We start from the raw sequence: 18103 nt of genomic DNA on the forward strand, positions 1-18103 counted from the left end.
CTCTATCTTTCTAAACAGCTTTTTCTTTTTCCTTCCAGTGGCTGTGTTATTGGACCCACATTTCATTTCAGTGTACCATACCTAAATTTTGGTGATGTCTCTTTTGGTGAGTGTACACCATCCCCAGTTGCTAAGTTAAGTAAGACCTACAATGGTATTAAAATATTTTAGTGGAAGAGCATCTATTACATTTGTTACTTTGCAACAGACTTTGGGGTATAAAAATTAGGTCTGTGCAAAGCTTTGGGTGCTGATTTGATTCAGAGGAGATTCAGCCCCATTCGGTGGCCGAATCTCCAAATCCAAATCGAATCAGGAAACCAGTAAAAAGGTCTGAATCGATTTGAAGCTCTCCATATCTTCGGAAAAGATTCGGAGAGCTTCAGTGATCCGGGCAGTCCCCAACTGCTGCAGCAGGGAGCTGGACCCAGACTCGGAGCTGGTATGTAGGGGCCAGGGGAGGGGAGACTGGGGGAGGGGGGAGGGGACCATGGGAGGACCTCCGTCAGCCCCTTTCCCCTGCCTCCTCCCCCAGCCCCCTGACCCCCTCCCGCTTCCCCAGCCCCCCGGCTGCCTTCCCTGCCCCAGCTCTTGCCCTTTAGGGAAAAAATAACTGAAAAAAACCCCAGGCTCACTGACTCCTGCAGCAGCCTTGGGGATTCGGAGGGCTCATGGAAGAACCCCACACAGTGAGGGGCAGTGGGGATCCCGGTAAGTCCAGGGTTCCTAGGCAGGAACCCGGTAAGTCCAGGGGTTTTGGGGGGTTTTTTCCCTTAAAGGGCCAGAGCTGGGGTGGGCAAGGCAACCATGGGGGGAGGATTGATGCATCATGGGACAGTGGGGAGAGGGGCAGGGGATGGACCTGGGTGATTCAGAGATTTGGCAGCAGCCAAATGTGGACAGTGTGTGTGCTCGGCTGTCTTCAGGAACTTCTGGAGACCAGAGGGCAAGAGGCACGCAGGGATTCCTGCTTCCACCCCTCCTGACTGGAGTTACATGGCCTTGAAAATCACTGAATTTGAAGAACTCCAAACTAAAGTGAACTTTGGAGTGTTCAAATGCATGTTTGCTCATGCTTAATATATAATAAAACATTCTTTCCAGAAGACTGATACATATGTTGAAATCCTACAATATAGATGCAGGTAGTTCTTTGCTTATGGATCATGGTGCCAGAACGGCAATCCTGATCACTGCAGTTGGAAGAGCCCAGATTTCCCTCACAGAGCATGGCCAATCCTTAGTCATAAATGCACATGTATTAATGGAACACTGTGTTGAACAGAAGCCTGAATTTATTGAGTTTTCATTTACCCCCCCAAAAAAACCAAAAAAAAACAAAAAAAAAACAAAACCATCTAGCAGCAGCTAAAAGGGATGAGGTATTTGAAGCCTTTGAAAAGTTTTAAATGAAGATGGGGAAAAAAAGAGTTCTCGGGATATTAGTAAACGTGTCCCCTAGGTAGTTAAAGCTGCATCATAATATGCACTATAGACCCTTACAAGTGAGCCATATACAGTAAGGAATAATGAGAGCTTTTTGTATTTCATTTCATACAAGGAGGAAGTAAACAATTTAGCTGGTGTTAAGGTTATCTAGTATCTGTAAGTAGTTTGTTTAACTCAAGACTTGTAATCTCTTTGGCACCAGCATGACTGTCCATGGTTGCCCCCGAAGGACAGAGGGAAGGGAGTGTTAAGTTAACTTCTCCCTGGGGGTCTGTGCATTGCACAGAGAGGAAGAGTTAGCTGTGTCACTAGTCGATAAAAGTCCTGCTATTAGAATTGCAAGGCAATAAAATTACCTATCCTCCTGTCCTTTTTGTGTGAAAAGTTAATTCCTTCTGTGAGGACATCTCATTATTTTTTACTAGTTAATATAGCCATGAAACAGCTCTGCAGTAGGAATTGATATCCTCCTCATCACTGGCATCTTCTCTTCCTCCATTGAAAGCACAGCATTGCTGACACATTCCCATGTCTGTGCATTCAGAACATCTCTATTTAAATGCAGATTCTGATTCTCCCATCTTGAACAAAAGGCTTTTTACAGAGACGGTTGAAAGTTTAAATGTGAAATCAATTGTGGATTGATTGAAGGCACATTATCATTCTGTGCCTGGGATATCTCTGTGTTTTCATGCTGTCCACAGACTTTTTAAGAAGACTCATTTACCTTTCCTAAATAGTATCCTCCTTTCTGTATGCCACTGTTGTGGCTTTTAATTTCTCTGTTTCCTTTTGAATAAAAACAAAAAACAAAACCAAAAAAACCCAAAAAACAGACATCTTCCATGGAAAAAACAAAACCAGTTATGTAACACTAGCTTCATTTTCTTTAAGGAGGTTTTCATTAATGAGGCCCATTCAGCAGCAAACAAAGGTTTTTTCATCCTTGCTGCTTTTAATATATACCATTAATTATTGTCATTGTCTGGTGACTTTGTTCATTTTTTAGTTTCTATGCAGTGTACATGTGTCCTTCACAGTGACATCCCACCTTCCTGCTAAATGCCTTCTAATACTAAATTCCTGTAGCAATTGTCTGAGAAAGTGTTCCAGTTGAAGAACATATGTACACAACATCCTATATCTCCAGCTGGTTTTTCTTTACTTTGATATCATCTAATGCTTTGTAGTTGGAGAGTGAAGGATGTGCCATCTTCATTCCTATAGGATTAGCTAGTGAAGTAAGCAGCTGACTTCTGTAATAGCTTAGGTTCTGATCTTGCAAGCTAATGCATCTTCCGCTGCATTATGCCTGCACAATAAACTATAGAGGGACAGAACATTTCTGCCAAGAACAGTTATATTACTGAGGCCTAAAGGATATTCAGGATCTGAGGTAACAGGTATTTAGAGTGTTTTAGATAGTAAAAAGAGCCTAGAATTTCACCTGGAAGTGGATTCACAATGTATATATCAATATAACATACATTCACCATCATGTTTTATCTATCAAGCAAGCGGTACTCTGTATTCAATTCTAAGTGGAATTCAAGGTCACTCTCTATAAAGAATGCTACAAGAAATTATTGTACGGCAAAGTGGAGATCTGCTTGAGAGATGAATGTGAGAAAATTATTGGTTAATAGAAGGCAAAAAATGTGTTTTGGGAGGCTGTTACTATCTAAAAATTCATGTGAAGAGGTGAGAATCAGGATAGGTCAACTCCTATTGTTTACTGGCTAGAGAACAGAAGGCACAGTCTTCAGATTTAATGATTTAAATGAGTTTGCTATATTGCAAACTAAACCACATCCACATGTAGTTTAGTTTGCAACATAGCTATTTGTAACATTGCAGCCTTCGACACCTTGCCCACCTTTGACCCCCGCCCCCACTGCAGGGGAGGCAGGCTAAAGGCAGAAGCAGTGAGCAGCCTGATCCTTTTTCTTTTTCACCAAGGAGCCTACCCACATCTCCCACAGCCAGGGCCAAGCTGCCCGTGGTCTGAGCAGCCCCCAGCTGTGGAGGGCCCCAGTCCTGCCTTTCATAGTGGCGGCACCCCTTGGGGCTTCCTGGACAGACTGCTAGTGGGCATGTGCTGCCCAAGCTCGAGCTCTGGGAACAGTTGGACATGGTTGGATGCTGCCTGTGACCTAGAGCAGCACTTGCCCACTAGTTGCCCAATGGGTGGCCCTGGGGGGCACCACGACCATGGAGGAAAGTTCCAGGGCCCCCTGCAGCTCAGGGCCTACCAGCAGCTCACCCCGCAGCCACAGGAGGGGCGGGCAGGCCTTGTGGGGAAAAAAAAAGATTGGGCCCCTTGCTAGATCCAACTCTTCCCTGAGCCCATATGCTAGAAGCCTATCAGGCACTGCTTCTCGAGCGGCCTCAGGGAAGAGTTGGATTCAGCAGGTGCTGGCTATGAGTTGGGGCAGCACCCGCATGGATAGTAGGGCTGCGCAAAATTTTGATGAGCATTTCGTTTCAAAGCTGGTTTGACGCATTTCGATCTCAAAACAGCAAAATTGAAACAAAACAAAAGGCTTTGAAACAGCTTTGAAATTAAATGAGGGCAGTTGAAATTTTTCAAAAGTTTCTAAATATTTCAAGTTTCAAAGTAGCCCAGTGGCAGGAGGCGGGGGAGAGCCAGGGCTGCGTTCCAAGTAGCTCTGCCAGCCTGATGGAGCTCAGCCCAGCAGTGAGAGGCAGTGAGAGAGCCAGTGGCAGAGCTACTTGGAGTGCAGCCCTGGTGAGTGGTTCTCCCCTGCCTCCCCCCACTAGGCTCAGCTCCATGGGATGGCGGAGCTGCTTGGAGCACAGCCCTGATTCTGAGCGCAGCCCTGGTGAGCACTGCCCAGTGTCTGGAGGCTCCACAGCCCCATGGAGCTGAGCCTGGCAGTGGGAAGCAGGGGAGAGCCACTGGCCAGGGCTGCGCTCAGAGCCAGGGCTGCACTCCAAGCGGCTCCACCACTGGCTCTACTGCCACCTCCTCCCTCTGGGCTGAGCTCCATGGGGCTGGTGGAGCCACTCGGAGAGTAGCCCTGGCTCTCCACTGCCTCCTGCCACTGGCCTGCAGTCTGAGTGGCTCTGCCAGCCCCACAGAGCTGAGCCTGGCGGCGGGAGGTCGGGGAGAGCCACTGGCCAGGGCTGCACTTGGAGCCAGGGCTGCACTCTGGAAGTGACCCTGAAACTGGCTGTCCGCCACCTCCCACCACCAGGCTCGGAGTGCAACCCAGTGGTAGAAGGTGGGGAGAAGCAGGACTGTACTGCGAGCAGCTCTGCCAGCCCCACAGAGCTCAACCTACCTTCCCAGGGCTGCTGGATTCCTCCCAGAGATGCAGGCCCCCAGATCTGCACTTGGGGTCACAGGAGGCTGTCACTGCTGCCTGGGGCCAGCTGCAGCACCAGTCTTCCTGTTGCTGGGGACAGGCTGTGCAGAGGAGTCTGGCACAGCGCCACAGCCTTCCTGGGGGTGTGGGCCCCCAGATCTCCACACAGGATGACAGGAGGCAGGCTGCCACTGCCAGCAGGTGACACCAATTTTGCTTTCAGCAGTTTCAGGTGCAGTTCTCCAGAAACCCCTACACCTTTTTCTTTGAAACATAGCAGGCTTCATGCCCTTAGAAGGGGCTACCATCCCTGCAATTTTCATCTGAATCAGGCAAGAAATAACGAAGTTACAGGCATTTTCATGATTCCCCATTATAGCCTATGGGTGAAACGCGTTGAAACAGCGAAACAGTTTAGACAGAATGAAATGGAACAGTGTTTTGAAATGAAACAAAATGGCAAAATGAAACACTGTCCCTTTGAAATGAAGAAACAGAAGTCAAAATGAAATGGTGCTATTTCGCCCAGCCCTAATAGATAGCACCCTGCCCAGGCAGCCTCGGGAAGTGCTGCTGGCGTGTAGGGAAAGACCAGGGCCCCCCACAGCTCAGGGTCTGTGGCCTGGCGGCAGATCTCCCCCCAACTTCAGGAGAGGCAGGTAGGCTCCACAAGGGAAGAAAAAAAAAAAAGAATTGGGCCACTCACTGTCACAGTGATGGTAGCCCCTAAATTGAAATGGTGGGTTTTTAATCATCACAATTAAAAAATCACCATTTCAGTTTAGAGGACTGAACCCCCGTCATGTGTACAAGTGGCCTTGGTGATCAGCAACAGGGAAAGTAGTATTTCTAGAGAAGCAACCTCTGTGAGCAATGTAAAAAGAAGCTGATTGAAGATTAATTATTGATTGAAGATTGCTTTGCTTCTCAGTTAGCTGTAATTAAAATAAAAAAGAGCTAAATTCCAAGTACAGTTTTTATCATAAATATACTCTAGGATGCAAGGGATAGTTCATGCATAAACTTATATTTGGTGCCATTACTTTATAGGATTTCCTCGTACATTATCATGTTGCCTCTGTAATACATCCTTGGTTCCAATGACTTTTAACCTTCGTATCCCCGGAGATGGCCCCAGCGATCCAAGTGTTACCAGTTTTGTTCAGATTTCAGACATCACAAGACCATCCTGGAGGAAGGGACCCCAAGGAAATGTCAAGTCAAAGGAATTTACCATATTGCCTAGCAGTGGGACTATCCGTCCTCAAGGATTCCTGGACATCCAGGTACAATGTACATCAAACCGCTGTTCAGCAGGTGGAGGTAAAGCTTTATAAAATTCAAAACAGGGCTTTTTCACTGTTAGGTTTTAGTATAATATGAGTAAAACAACAGTTTTCATTGACCACGGTTATAAAAAGAAGCTTGACTGTTTCCAGTTTGGTTTCCAAAGCTGCGAGGTATCCATGAATTTTAACCACAAAAACTCTTAATGAGTGTTCAGATATAGGTCTACAGAACTTCTGAGAGCAGCTGGTCGTTGATTTAAAGTAGGAGGAAGAAGAATTAGGACAAAAAGTAGTAACTGGAAAAAAGGAATACTTGTGTTTAAAAAACATGTATTGCTTTTTTTCTCAGTTTAATTTTCACCACAGAATAGTGTCTTAATCAAAGCAGTGATTTCTAACAGGGACAATGAAAGCTAATGAAAGCTAGTGATTTCTAACAGGGACAATGAAAGCTAAGGCACTCAGCTTTCCTGACAGCTCTTAAGCCAAATTTTTCTGTCAATAACTCATTATAAATCTGGAGTAATTATATTAATGTGAATTTTCTTTGTTTTAATGTGGCATAGTTAAATCCCATGGAAGCCTGAAAAAAGCTTAGTCCTCTTGTTTTATTCATTTTTGCAACTGATCAGTTATTACATAACATGGAAAACAAAGACTTTATCTCCGTCTCATGGCAGTGAGTAGTGTTAGGGTATAACTGCCAAATGCCAAAATGTGGTACAAGTCTCATTCATGTCCTTCTTGACTTGTGAAATTACTTCATTGGATAGTGAAATGAAACTCATGAGCCAGATTTATCCATGGTGTCAGCACACAGACTAATTGTAGAATGACAGCAGGAATGGATTTCTACCCTAACTGTAACATTAACTGGAAAGTCAGGATCTTTTTTCAGAAGGATGTTTCAGCAAAAATCTGATACCAGTGTGGTTAGGGAGAGTCTTGGGTCTATTTATGGGTTAGCTCAAACTTTGGGGGAGATAAACGTGCAGGTTCACTTTGTCCCCAAGCTTGTCTTTGCAAACAGCGATAGCATTTTCTCAGAGAGCACTTGGGACTGATGAGACTATGAACCAGATGACCATGCCCTATCAAGACAGAACATATACTAGTGTGGTGAGCCATTGTTGCAGCCTGGTAAGAAGTAGAACTCTAGCCTGGAATCACTGCTGTATAAAAACAGAGGAGCCTGCCTATAAACATCTTCACCACCTGCCAAATACCAGCCAGGGTCTTGTGTACAGCATTTCAGCTACATCATTCTACTGCCTAAAGCAAAAAAAAAAAAGTAACAAATGGGTGCATTTGCTTAGGAACTTTCTTTTCTTCACTGAATATTTCACACTGAATCTGCTCTTCAGGGAATTTTAACTCATTCCCAAAGAAGTGAAGCAGACACATGCACTACTTTTTTCACTGAACAGCAAATTAAAAAAAATGAATTAAACCCCGTAGCAATACAGATCACCTTTGATGTGCTTGCAGTGTGGAAGGTACTTAGAAGCAGTATGCTTGACCAACCAACAATGACCAGGGTTGATTCCTTGATCTGCTTCATGCTTAAATAACAGCAAACTTAGATCAGCCCTGCAATACTTGGTATCAAACTGCAGAACTTGCAGAAAAAACAGTAATATACTTGCAGTAATATAACTTTCTTTTTATACTTGTAGTAATATACTTGCAGTAGTATAACTTTTCAAGTTGGTGTAAATGACTATTGTCATTTGAAATGAACATCCTGAGGGAGAGAAAAATACTGTAAATAATTTGGGTTGTTAAAGCCTTAATTTCTGGAGTTTTCTATTACATGGGTGTTTTTATTGAAAAAATCCCTTGACTCCCAATTCTGCTCTTACATTTCCCAAATTTTTACAACTTTTGTTGCAAAATGCTTCATCAATGGACTCCCAGGAAATGCTACCTAAGTAACTGATAGTCCAAAGAGTCACCATTGGGAATCACTGATAATGTAAACTAGTGCAGCCTTATTCAACAAATTGTTACCCAGTGGTTGATCTCCAGAAATCCCAAACAGGGGATGCTAGAGTTCACTGAATTATCACACTGACAGAAAGAGGGAGAGCACTTCAGAAAATAAAATATTTGCTCCTCTTTTCCTTTGGTAGGTGACCTTATGTTCCAACACTGTGAAGAAATATGAAACGGCGCTGGTGGTAGACATAGATGGCATTGGAGAGGAAGTGCTAGCCCTCCTAATTACAGCAAGGTATTGGTACTTTGCTTGCAGCTGTTCCCCCTTTGTCCCCATTTTACCTGCAATGTGCTGCCATATACACAATTTGCAGGATTTAGCCTTTCATCCCTAAGTAATAAGCATAAATTAATGAGATTATTCTGCATAGTTGAGCACTAAAGCTAAATCTGATAGGGGAATGACAAAATATTGAAAACAACACACACAAAAAAGCACTTGTCCTATAGATAAGGGAAGGACCGTGAACATTTTTCAGAACGAGAAGAGTAATCATATTCATTGTTGGCTTGACTTTTAGTACATGCAGCATTACAGATTTAAGGTGCAAGCAACCAACAGCCATCCCATTTCTTCACAAGTATTATACTTGAATGGGGTGGCAACAAAAGTGGTACATTTGTTCCCTGCAGTGGAAAAGCTGTTTGAGACATGAATGGCAACCAAATGAGAGATGAAGCTAACTTGTCGATTAGCATGCAAAGCATGAGAGAAGAGACTTAGGCCCAAATTGTGAATTTTTATTAAGAAAGAACAAATTAAAGATATTACAGAAGGAAATCATTGTTCATTTTAAAGAAAGAGCTCAAGTTCAACAGCATTCCTCTAGTCCTCTTGGTCTTCTGGCATCGCACATTTAAGTGAGAGTTCATTCTTTCCAAGGGAGATTCTGTAGGGCAAATTCAGCCTCATTGTAACTCAGTCAGCTTCCCTGAATTACAGCAGTGATGTATTTGGCCGTCTGGTTTAATCATTTATACACCCAAAAATATGCACAGACATACATCATACATCTATATATGTACATGTATGTGATTTACAGATTTAATGCTACCATAAGTGCTGTCAATGACAGTGGAGTTTAGCCAATACTGAGTGCTTTAGCAAGTCCCAGCTGGAGTTAGTTCTGTAAGATAATTTTTGAGATTGTCATATAGGAACAGTAATGGACATAATGTTCAATACCCTGGGGGTCTCTGAGCCCCAATTTATTAATTAATGCATTTTCTTGTCTGTCATTAAATCAGTCTTAAATCCTGATTCATGTTTTGGTGTAATGATCCAGAAGATAATGTGTAGGCGATGCAGGGCCACAGGCAGAATGAGAAGACAAGAAAAAGCTCAGAAAGAAACAAAGGCCACCCTTTCCAAGCAAGATCTTATGGTAGGAACTCTAGGTTATTTCAGATGGATGCCAGCAAAAAGCCTCAACCGTACGGCAAGCCAGGGTAGTTCCTGTGCTTTTGGTCCTGACTGCTGGGGTATCTCTGTAGTGTCTCCACAGCAATCATGAGACACCTCTGAGAAACAAGCCTCCTCTGCATGCACTGGATGCTGAAAAAATGTCACGTGGTCCCTATTAGAGCAGGGCTAGGCATGCCTAGAACCACTCTCTGGGGCATGCCTGAGACTGAGATCCTGGCAGAGCATCTTTGGGCACATGCCATAAGTGGTTACACAACTTCTTCTGGCAAACAGCACATGCAAAATAAGAGTGAATAGGTAGGGCTGGTTTCTCAGTAGCAGTCTCAGGATCCCTGTAGGGCAGAATGGCTCAGCAGAACTTGTCTGTCTCTCCTCGCTGAGAGTGACCACTTTCTTTTAAGATCTTGATTCGATAGGCTTGGCTATACTTAATTAACTAATAATGCTTCATTAAACTGGAAGTTGAAATCTGGTTGGGCATTAACCAAGTTCCCAGGCCATTGCTTGGCTTAGAGGAAACCTTTCTTAAAAGCACTCCTGGCATAGTGTACAGAAGTTGATTGGGTTCCCTTCCATGAAGCACCAACTGTCTATCACAGTATGCTAGAAATGTGGAGCTCTGCTAAAGAGAAGAAAAGGCTAGTTCAGGTGAAAGAGGTAAAGTGCTAAAATGGAGCATAAAGACATGTACAAAAGACATGTAGGCCTTCCAGGTCCACAGGAGCTAATGGGACCTGATTGTAGAAATGACTTGGTGATTAGAGGTCTTAGCTTCACGAAACTCTAGGGAGCTGGTTGGGGAAAAAAGATTTGATGAGATCCCAGGAGATTTGTTGAAAGTGGACAGCAGAAGCTCAACAGGCTGAATTACTGCCTGGCTTAATTTGGCTCCCTTCCTTCATTTTTGAATTTTGGCATGCTAGCTTTTGTTAATCTGCTAGCACCTTAGAAGTAGTGAGGATAACAAATGGCTTCAGACAAGGAATTTGAAGAGGGCTGAGAGACAGACTAAGAGATGAGGGGGTTGGTAATGGCACTCACTGTCTCACTCAGCAAAGACTTCTTGTCACTGGCTGGTGCACTGTTGTAAAGTGAAATAAATAGATGAAAACATGAATGACCAATATTCAAACTTATTTAAGTGAAAGATCAAGATAGCTATAGAAACTGATAATGGGTGATCATTTACAGTGGTAAGATCATGTGGCAGTTCTTTTCAACTGTGACTATGACAGATTTATAGAAAAGGCCACTAGTCTGCAAGAGAACAGCAATTTGCTTCTATACAGATACTGTGTGGAATCTTGCACCCCCCAAGTCCTATCTAATGTCATTATGTCTGTTTCTTTTGGGAAGGATTTCACATGGTTGGAGCCCCAGCTGGTACTGTCAGGGCACTGTTATATAAGGGCTCAGAATACATCATGAAAGCATTGCTGTGGAGGAGCTGGCACTGCCAGATTCCTCAGAGGCCTTGTGTGAAGGGACCTTCTGTAAGGAAGCTCAGCATGCCAGCAAGGCCATGGGGAGAAATTATACCCTGCCTGAATGCTTGCTGGCACTGATGGAGCACTGTTGTGTAGAGACCCATAGCTGATTCCTCGTATGTCCTTTAGTAGAGGGTGTTGATTAAAAAGTGAATAAAAAGAATTTTAAGATGATCAATGGCCTTATGGATGTAAAGCTTCCATGTGACAATGACAAATGTGTTATGCTTCGTTCACCATATTCTGGGAATAAACAAACTCTCTATTCTCTGGGTATATATAATGCTTTTTTTTTTTGGCTAGATGTGTTGTTCCACCGCTCCATGTGGTTAACCCTGTTGTGAAATTTGGGCGGTGTTTTCTGAAGTACCCCTACCAGCAAATGGTGACACTCATAAATGACAACGACCTTTCAGCATGCTATGGAGTTCTCCCTCAGGTTTGTCATCTCATCCTTCCCTTATCTCTGGCCATTTTCATGGGACTGTTAGAGCATGGGAGGAGGATTTCCGGATTAGACAATGATAGGCAACTCTGAGTGCCATGTGTTTCCTGCCTCAAACATCCTTGGTCTTTGGGCTTACATGGTCACTTGAAAGGGCATCTCACAGCATGGAAATCAGGAGTCATTAATTTAAAGATGTAATGCTATATCTCCAGCAGGGGTGTCTTTCTGTGAGAGGTTAAAAGTCATAGGGAAATAGGGATGAAAGCTGATAATTGAGCCCATAGCTGGTGGTGTGTGCCTTGGCATGCTCTAATAATTCATACTATAATCTATTTAGTTTTGTTTACAACAGTTTTTTACTATCTGTACAATACCATACCATTGAATGTAGCCCATAACATTTGCTTCTTACTCTCTGATGCTCGTAATACCTCTTTAGATCCTGTCCAAGAGGAGGTTGCCTCCTTAACTGGAAGCAGCATAGATGCAACTGTGTGGTGTTTTGGGTGGGCTAATTAGCAATTCTTAACAAAAAACCCAGTAACTTTACCATGCAGACACAGTCTTAGAGGATCATAAACAAAAATGTACTTCCTTACTCTTTTTTCTGTTTCCACACATTGATGCTGTCCTGTATCTTCTGAGGCACCAGCAAATACAACTATCTGTCTTCTCTTCCTTTTGACTGAGCAAATCTTCTCTAACGAAACCTGCATATGCTTGAAATGGGTCTTAGGGCTCATCTACATGTTCATTAATGCACTGTAATTACAGCACATATTAAGTTTAGTACCTGTAATGACAGGTACTAATTTTATGTGCCATAATCAGCCCTAGTGCACATTAGCACAGATTAACTTTTTTTTTGGTGATGCTCCTTACTACACATTAGACTAAATCTACTGAACATTAGCATGGACTTTGCTCACCAAAAGAGTATCCAGAAATTGAGAGTTTCTACAAAAGTAATTATGAAGACAAATTTTGGTTATGTCTTTGTGCAGGAATTTGAGGAGAATCCCACTGTTTTGTATTCCAGTCCTGTGCCTTGTGGTATTATTCAGCCTCACAGCTCTGTAGAAATCCCTTTAGCACTAGAATCCCAGGTGACTGGAGAGCAGGACACTACTGCATACATAGCTGTGTTTGGGAGCAAAGAATCCCCACTGGTAAGACCATAATGAAATATGTCTTTTGTTGGTTTGAATTAATGTTCCCTCAGGAGTGTGAAGGTCTCTGCTGGGAGCAGCCATTGTTGTTCTTATGGTGCATGAAATATATTTGTATTGAAACATTTAAGTTCTTTGCACTTCCAGGCATTTTCCAGCAACATCAAAAGCTAGGGTAACAGCAACTTGCATAATTAGTATGTAAATACCACTGCAATATCACTTTAAGTAATTTTAGGTTACTTGCACTGTCCCCATCAATAGTGAGGATAGACTGAAAAAACCAAGACTACTTGGATTGCAGAAAAGATGAATAAGGGACAAATCCTGGAAGTGCCAAGGACTCTTCACTTCTGTTGAAGTCAAAAGGAGTGGAGGAAGCTCGAGTCCTTGCAAGATCATTTCCTATAAAGGAGTGCATGGTGCAGAGATGATAAATTGGGTCTTTTGGTATTCCCTTTTCTATAGTCCAAAAGGGGATTCAGTGGTATTCATCCTTACTGCTACAGGTTCTAGTACTGCTTATTCATCAGGGAGTTCATCCTTACTGCTACAGGTTCTAGTCTGGGTGGGTGCTCCAAGGGGGGGCAGAAACTTCTCTCCTGCAATCCAATATTCATTGAATAAATGAACAAAGGCAAGATGCAATGGCTCCATTTCAAGAAGAGATGTGGATATTATAGGGCTGTGTGAAACAGCACTGTTCCATTTTGACTTGCATTTCAACGGAACCACATTTCTTTTCAAATTTCATTTAGATTTGAAACTGCCGTTCTGTTTCGTTTTGTCAAAACAGTTTTGCTGTTTCAAGGCTGTTTTGATGTTTTGCCCATAGGCTATAATGGAGAAGCTTGAAACAGCCTATAACTTTGTCACTTCTGTCCTGATTTGGATGAAACCTGCAGGAGTGGTAGCCCCTTCTCACAGCATGAAGCCTGCCAAGTTTCAAGAAGATAGGTGCAGGGGTTTGGGGAAAACTGCACCTCAAGCTGCGGACAAGCAAAACTCATGACATGGATGACACTGTGTGTGTTAAGGCACAGCAGGATGAAAGCTGCAGGCCTGCTAGCCCCTACTGAGGCCACAAAGCCTGCCAGCTGTCGAGGAAATCGGTGTAGGGGTTCTGGGTTCCGGGGCCCTGCACCTCTAGCTGCTGACAGGCAAAACTCATGACATGGGTGCTTGTGGGACTGTGTCCGTCTTGGAGCACAGGGGGGTGAAAATTGCTGGCCTGCTAGGCCCTGCTGAGGCCATGAAGCCTGCCATCTGTTAAGGAGATAGGTGCAGGGGGAGTCTGGGTTCTGGGGCCCTGCACCTCAGACTGCTAACAGGCAAAACTCGTGTGTGTGTTAAGGTGCACCCTCACTCAACTGACACCAAGACAAAACAGGGCAGTTCAAACAATGCTGCCTTTTATGCAGTTTTTCCATCCCTCTGCCAGAGCACTGGGATTGGAAGGGACCTCAGGGAAGGATCACAGTCACTGGCCAGCTACACAGTCAATAATGAGAGCAGTCCTTTCCCCTCCCCCCGCTTCCCCCTCCCTTACATTAGTTTCTGTTTCCTTGCAGGCAAGCCCAGCTTGAGCATTGAAACTCGAAACGTTTTGAAATTTTCTAAATGTTTCAACTTGCCTTGTTTTGTTTTGAGGCTGTTTCGAAGCTCTCTGTTTCATTTCAATTTGGCTGTTTCGAAATCAAAATGAGTCGAAACAGCGTTGAAATGAAACTGCTGGTGAAATTTCACACAGCCCTAGTGGATAATGTCTTACCTATGGCAGAGTGATTAGAACACTGTGCTGGGAAGTAGGAAACATGCAAGTTCTGGCTGCACTTAAACTAAGCCTCCCGGTTCCTGGATGAGTTCCCTAACTGCTCGGCTGTTGGGATGAAACATGGATGGTGCACTCTCCTTCTCTGGCATCTAACACTTAGCCATGCATTTGTACCTGCAAACAATTTCAGGGCTTGTACTCACTGAGGTATGTGTATGTATAGAGCCATGTACTTGTCATGCCAGAGTGCAGTCTACTGCTTGTGCTCAATAGCTACTTGAGCACTGACACTGCACATGGAATAGCATTGCAATCTGGGCAGGGGTGCCAAAGTTAATGCTATTTGGGTGCATAAAGTAAAACTGGATCCTGCCCCTTGTCTCTTAGCATTTAAGCAATATTGTTTGCTTTCTTATTTCCATGGCATCTTGTCAGCAGTTGGGCTTTTTAAATTTTTATTCTAATTTAGGAAGAGGATATTTTGAGCCCATGAACTCTGTAGCCTAGTGCAACAAGACTATTGATATAATTAGTTGCCTTTCATTCACTGGGAAGATGACTTGGAATATGTATCACCATTTCACTCAACCGCTCTGTTCTACTGGTCTGACCCAAGTGTAACAAAGAGCAGAAGGCTCCTGTTACACTGGGGTGAAAGAGCAGCATGAAGAGCCTCAGGCAGGGAAAGCTGCTCATTATGAGCTGTCAGGGATCAGGGATTTACCTGCTACAAATACTGCCTAACCAGCTGTGCTACAGTAGCATGCTGGGCTAGAGCCCTGCAGGGGAGACAAGGTATCATTACAGTAGAGGCCAGCAGCAGTAAGTCACCCTAGGGTTGAGCGCGCAAGTTAAATCAGGAAACACTTGCAACAGCTCAGGGAGTCCCCTGACCAAAAGGAGGCCAGGCCAGGGAGATGTATAAACACAGGCCCTGAGTCAGGAGAGGCAGTCTGGCCCTCCAGCCAAGAGCTCCAGAGCAGGAGCAATGCAGGAGAGCTCTTAGCTGTCACTGGGGCTATCTTGAAGGCAAGCAGAATGCTGTTGCCCTACAAAGGGATACTACCTAGGGTAAGGGGAGGCCTTGTTTTGCAGGCAGGTGGCCATTGTTTATGTTCAAACCAAGAAGGGATTTAGTTTGTGTTGTAGCCAGTTTCAACCAGCGGTTTGGGCATGGCTGAAAGGGGAGTGTGTGGGGGCCATAGCCAGGCATCTGAGGGGCACATGGTAATTTTATCTACAACAAAGTGCCAGGGTCATGTCAATGTTTAGGACCTTGCTAGGGGCCTTCATTCAGGGCATACCTTAGGTCTGAGGGGGCAGTTGGAGCCTAGAGACAGAAAGCGAGAAAGGCTGAAGCCGAACTTGGGCAGGAGCCAGACAATGGCCAGGGGGCCTAGTGCCCAGGAAGAGCAGAGCCAGTGCCAGGGGATCCTGTGCACAAAAGGACAGACAAGGGTCAGGGGACCAGGAACACAAGCAGGCTCAGCAAGTGTATTTCCCAGGACAGGGCAAAGACAAAGCCAAATGAGGCAATCAAGGGTTGGAATCCAGAAGCCAGGCTAAGCACAGTAGGCGTAAGTTAAGGAAACCAGCGAGAGAAAAGGGGCTGAGGCTGGGAAGGGTGAAGCTCCGATCAAGGTGTAAAGGTCTGAGGTGTCCAGGTATCAGACTGGGGTTCAGTACCCACCAAAATTATTAAGTGACATCACCTGTGAGGCATGGTCATGGTTGTTGGCGAGGTTGGAGGCCATGATTTGCTCTTCAGGCTAACAGGTGCCCTGGGGAAGGGCACTGACAGGCCATCAGGGTCCACCTAATGAGGGCAGGGTGGAGACCAACAGGAGCCAGGAAGAACCAGCTGGCATCTGGGGCCTGCTTTAGGACCCATTAGGCAGCCTCCCTTCCAATCAAACAATTACATCAAGGTATGGCAGGAAAGTAAGAAGGGAAGGCACTATAGAGCTGGAGCAGCTTAAGGTTCTCATGGCCACAAGGGGGCGTTGCAGCCACCCCTGGAGCACAAACCTGGTTACATCAAGGTTGAGATTTTCAGGACAGCAGATTTACAGAAGAGCAATCTACAAGTTAGGTGGTACCATTTAAATTTCTCATGCTTTTGCACACTTCAGAGACAAATAGGAGGCATGATTCTTACAGCAGAGAACTTAAAGTCCTTGCTTACACTAGTGTAACCATCAACTTTAACTGAGTTACTCCCAAGTTACACATATGCTGTACAAGTGAAAAGCTAAGTTATAGGGAAGTATTGGGAGAACATGAAGGAGCAATAAGAATGGGTGGAGATGGGCTAGAGAAAGAGGAGAAAGAGGCAAATAGGTGGAGAAGAGAAGCTGGAGAACAAATGTGGATGGCATGGTGGAGTAAGGCAAACACAGGGCAATAGATTTCCTTGTCTTCAGCTGTTACTAATCTAACCTTCACATTAAGATCACTTAAAATTCTAGATCTGTTTCTGTCTTTCCCTGCCAATCTGTTGTGTTGAGGGACTGCAAACACAGCTACAGTCAAGAAATATAATGTGAATGAAATGTTCCTTTTCAACCTTTCATATTTTTGTTTTTCCCTGTTTCCTGGAGCAGAAGATCCATTTAGTGAGTACTGGAGAAGGCCCAGTTATCTATGTGTATCCCGCTCAGATAGATTTCGGCAACATCCAGGTTTTAAAGGATATTTCCAGGACACTCCACCTCTCTAATCAGACTGTTATTCCTGCATGGTTTCGGGCACAGATGGTAAGTGTGCTGTGGGGCTATTTTGAAATGAAACTGTGACTTGGAATGTTTTGATTGTGACAGCCTGTGACCTGATTTTTATATGCATACTTCTCAAAATTATCTCAAAGAGAAAGCAAAATGTGCATGACTGTACACCAAGAAAACAGCTCTTGTTCTGCTCTTGCTTGTACCTGGGCAACCCCCATTAATGTCACAGAGTATGTAAGAGCAGAATTGGGCCATTGCCCATCTTTATAATCATGCTCTTGCCTTTGATGTAGCTCAGGGAGTTTAGCTGTGCTACTTGTGTGTATGTACCTATATGATGAAGTCAGAGGACATCTTATCTCTTTGTTCCTAAAAAGGTTGTCCACATAGATTCTCTTGTTGGGGCCATACACATGACTTCTGGCTTGTGCTCCAACTTTGCGCACAGAGCTTTAGCTACATGGGACATGAAAGACCTGCCACATATTAATGATGGGGAGATGAGCTGGATGTATACTGATTCTACATGTACTGAGGGTCTTGGCATCTGGGTCACTGAATAGAAGCTACTTTGTGTTTAAACATTAAACTATACAAACAGTGAACAACCAAGAAGTTGATACAGGGTCTGTGTATTTTGTAGTGGCCCAAAGGAAGGCCACACAAATGATTAGAGGTTATACAAGGAGAGGCTGAAGGACATGGGACTGTTCAGCCTGGAAAAGAGAAGACTCTGGGGGGACTTAGTGGCAGCTAAGTATATAAGGAGCAAACATTAGGGGCTAGGAGAATATCTGTTCACCAAAGCACCCAAGGGGAAGACTAGGAATCTAGTATCCCAGAGTATCTCCATGTCTTTGGGGAATATCATCAGAAAAAGATAGTCACATTGATTAGCACCCCTCTGGCTTCAGGGCAAGTCAGCTGGGATCAAGTGAACCCAGCAAGAAATAAATCCAGGTGTTTTTTGAAGGAATCCAAAGTAGGTGCTTGCACCACCTGTGGGGG

The 18103-nt window shown here is 44.2% G+C and overlaps 1 protein-coding gene across 1 annotated transcript in view; it reads left to right on the plus strand.

Moving 5' to 3' along the window:
- The window catches only part of LOC132247276 (hydrocephalus-inducing protein homolog), a gene marked incomplete at its 5' end in the record, with an annotated part of 43984 nt that extends 26122 nt beyond the window's left edge, over positions 1–17862 (plus strand). The window contains 6 exons of the mRNA XM_059720156.1: positions 39–106; positions 5829–6064; positions 8200–8300; positions 11282–11417; positions 12431–12595; positions 16973–17862. Coding sequence (XP_059576139.1) covers positions 39–106; positions 5829–6064; positions 8200–8300; positions 11282–11417; positions 12431–12595; positions 16973–17164 — 898 coding nt within the window. The remainder of the gene's footprint in view (positions 1–38; positions 107–5828; positions 6065–8199; positions 8301–11281; positions 11418–12430; positions 12596–16972) is intronic.
- Between the last annotated feature and the right edge of the window lie 241 nt (positions 17863–18103).

The sequence above is a fragment of the Alligator mississippiensis genome, unplaced genomic scaffold, assembly GCF_030867095.1.
Source record: "Alligator mississippiensis isolate rAllMis1 unplaced genomic scaffold, rAllMis1 scaffold_120, whole genome shotgun sequence".
Taxonomy (NCBI): Eukaryota; Metazoa; Chordata; order Crocodylia; family Alligatoridae; genus Alligator; species Alligator mississippiensis.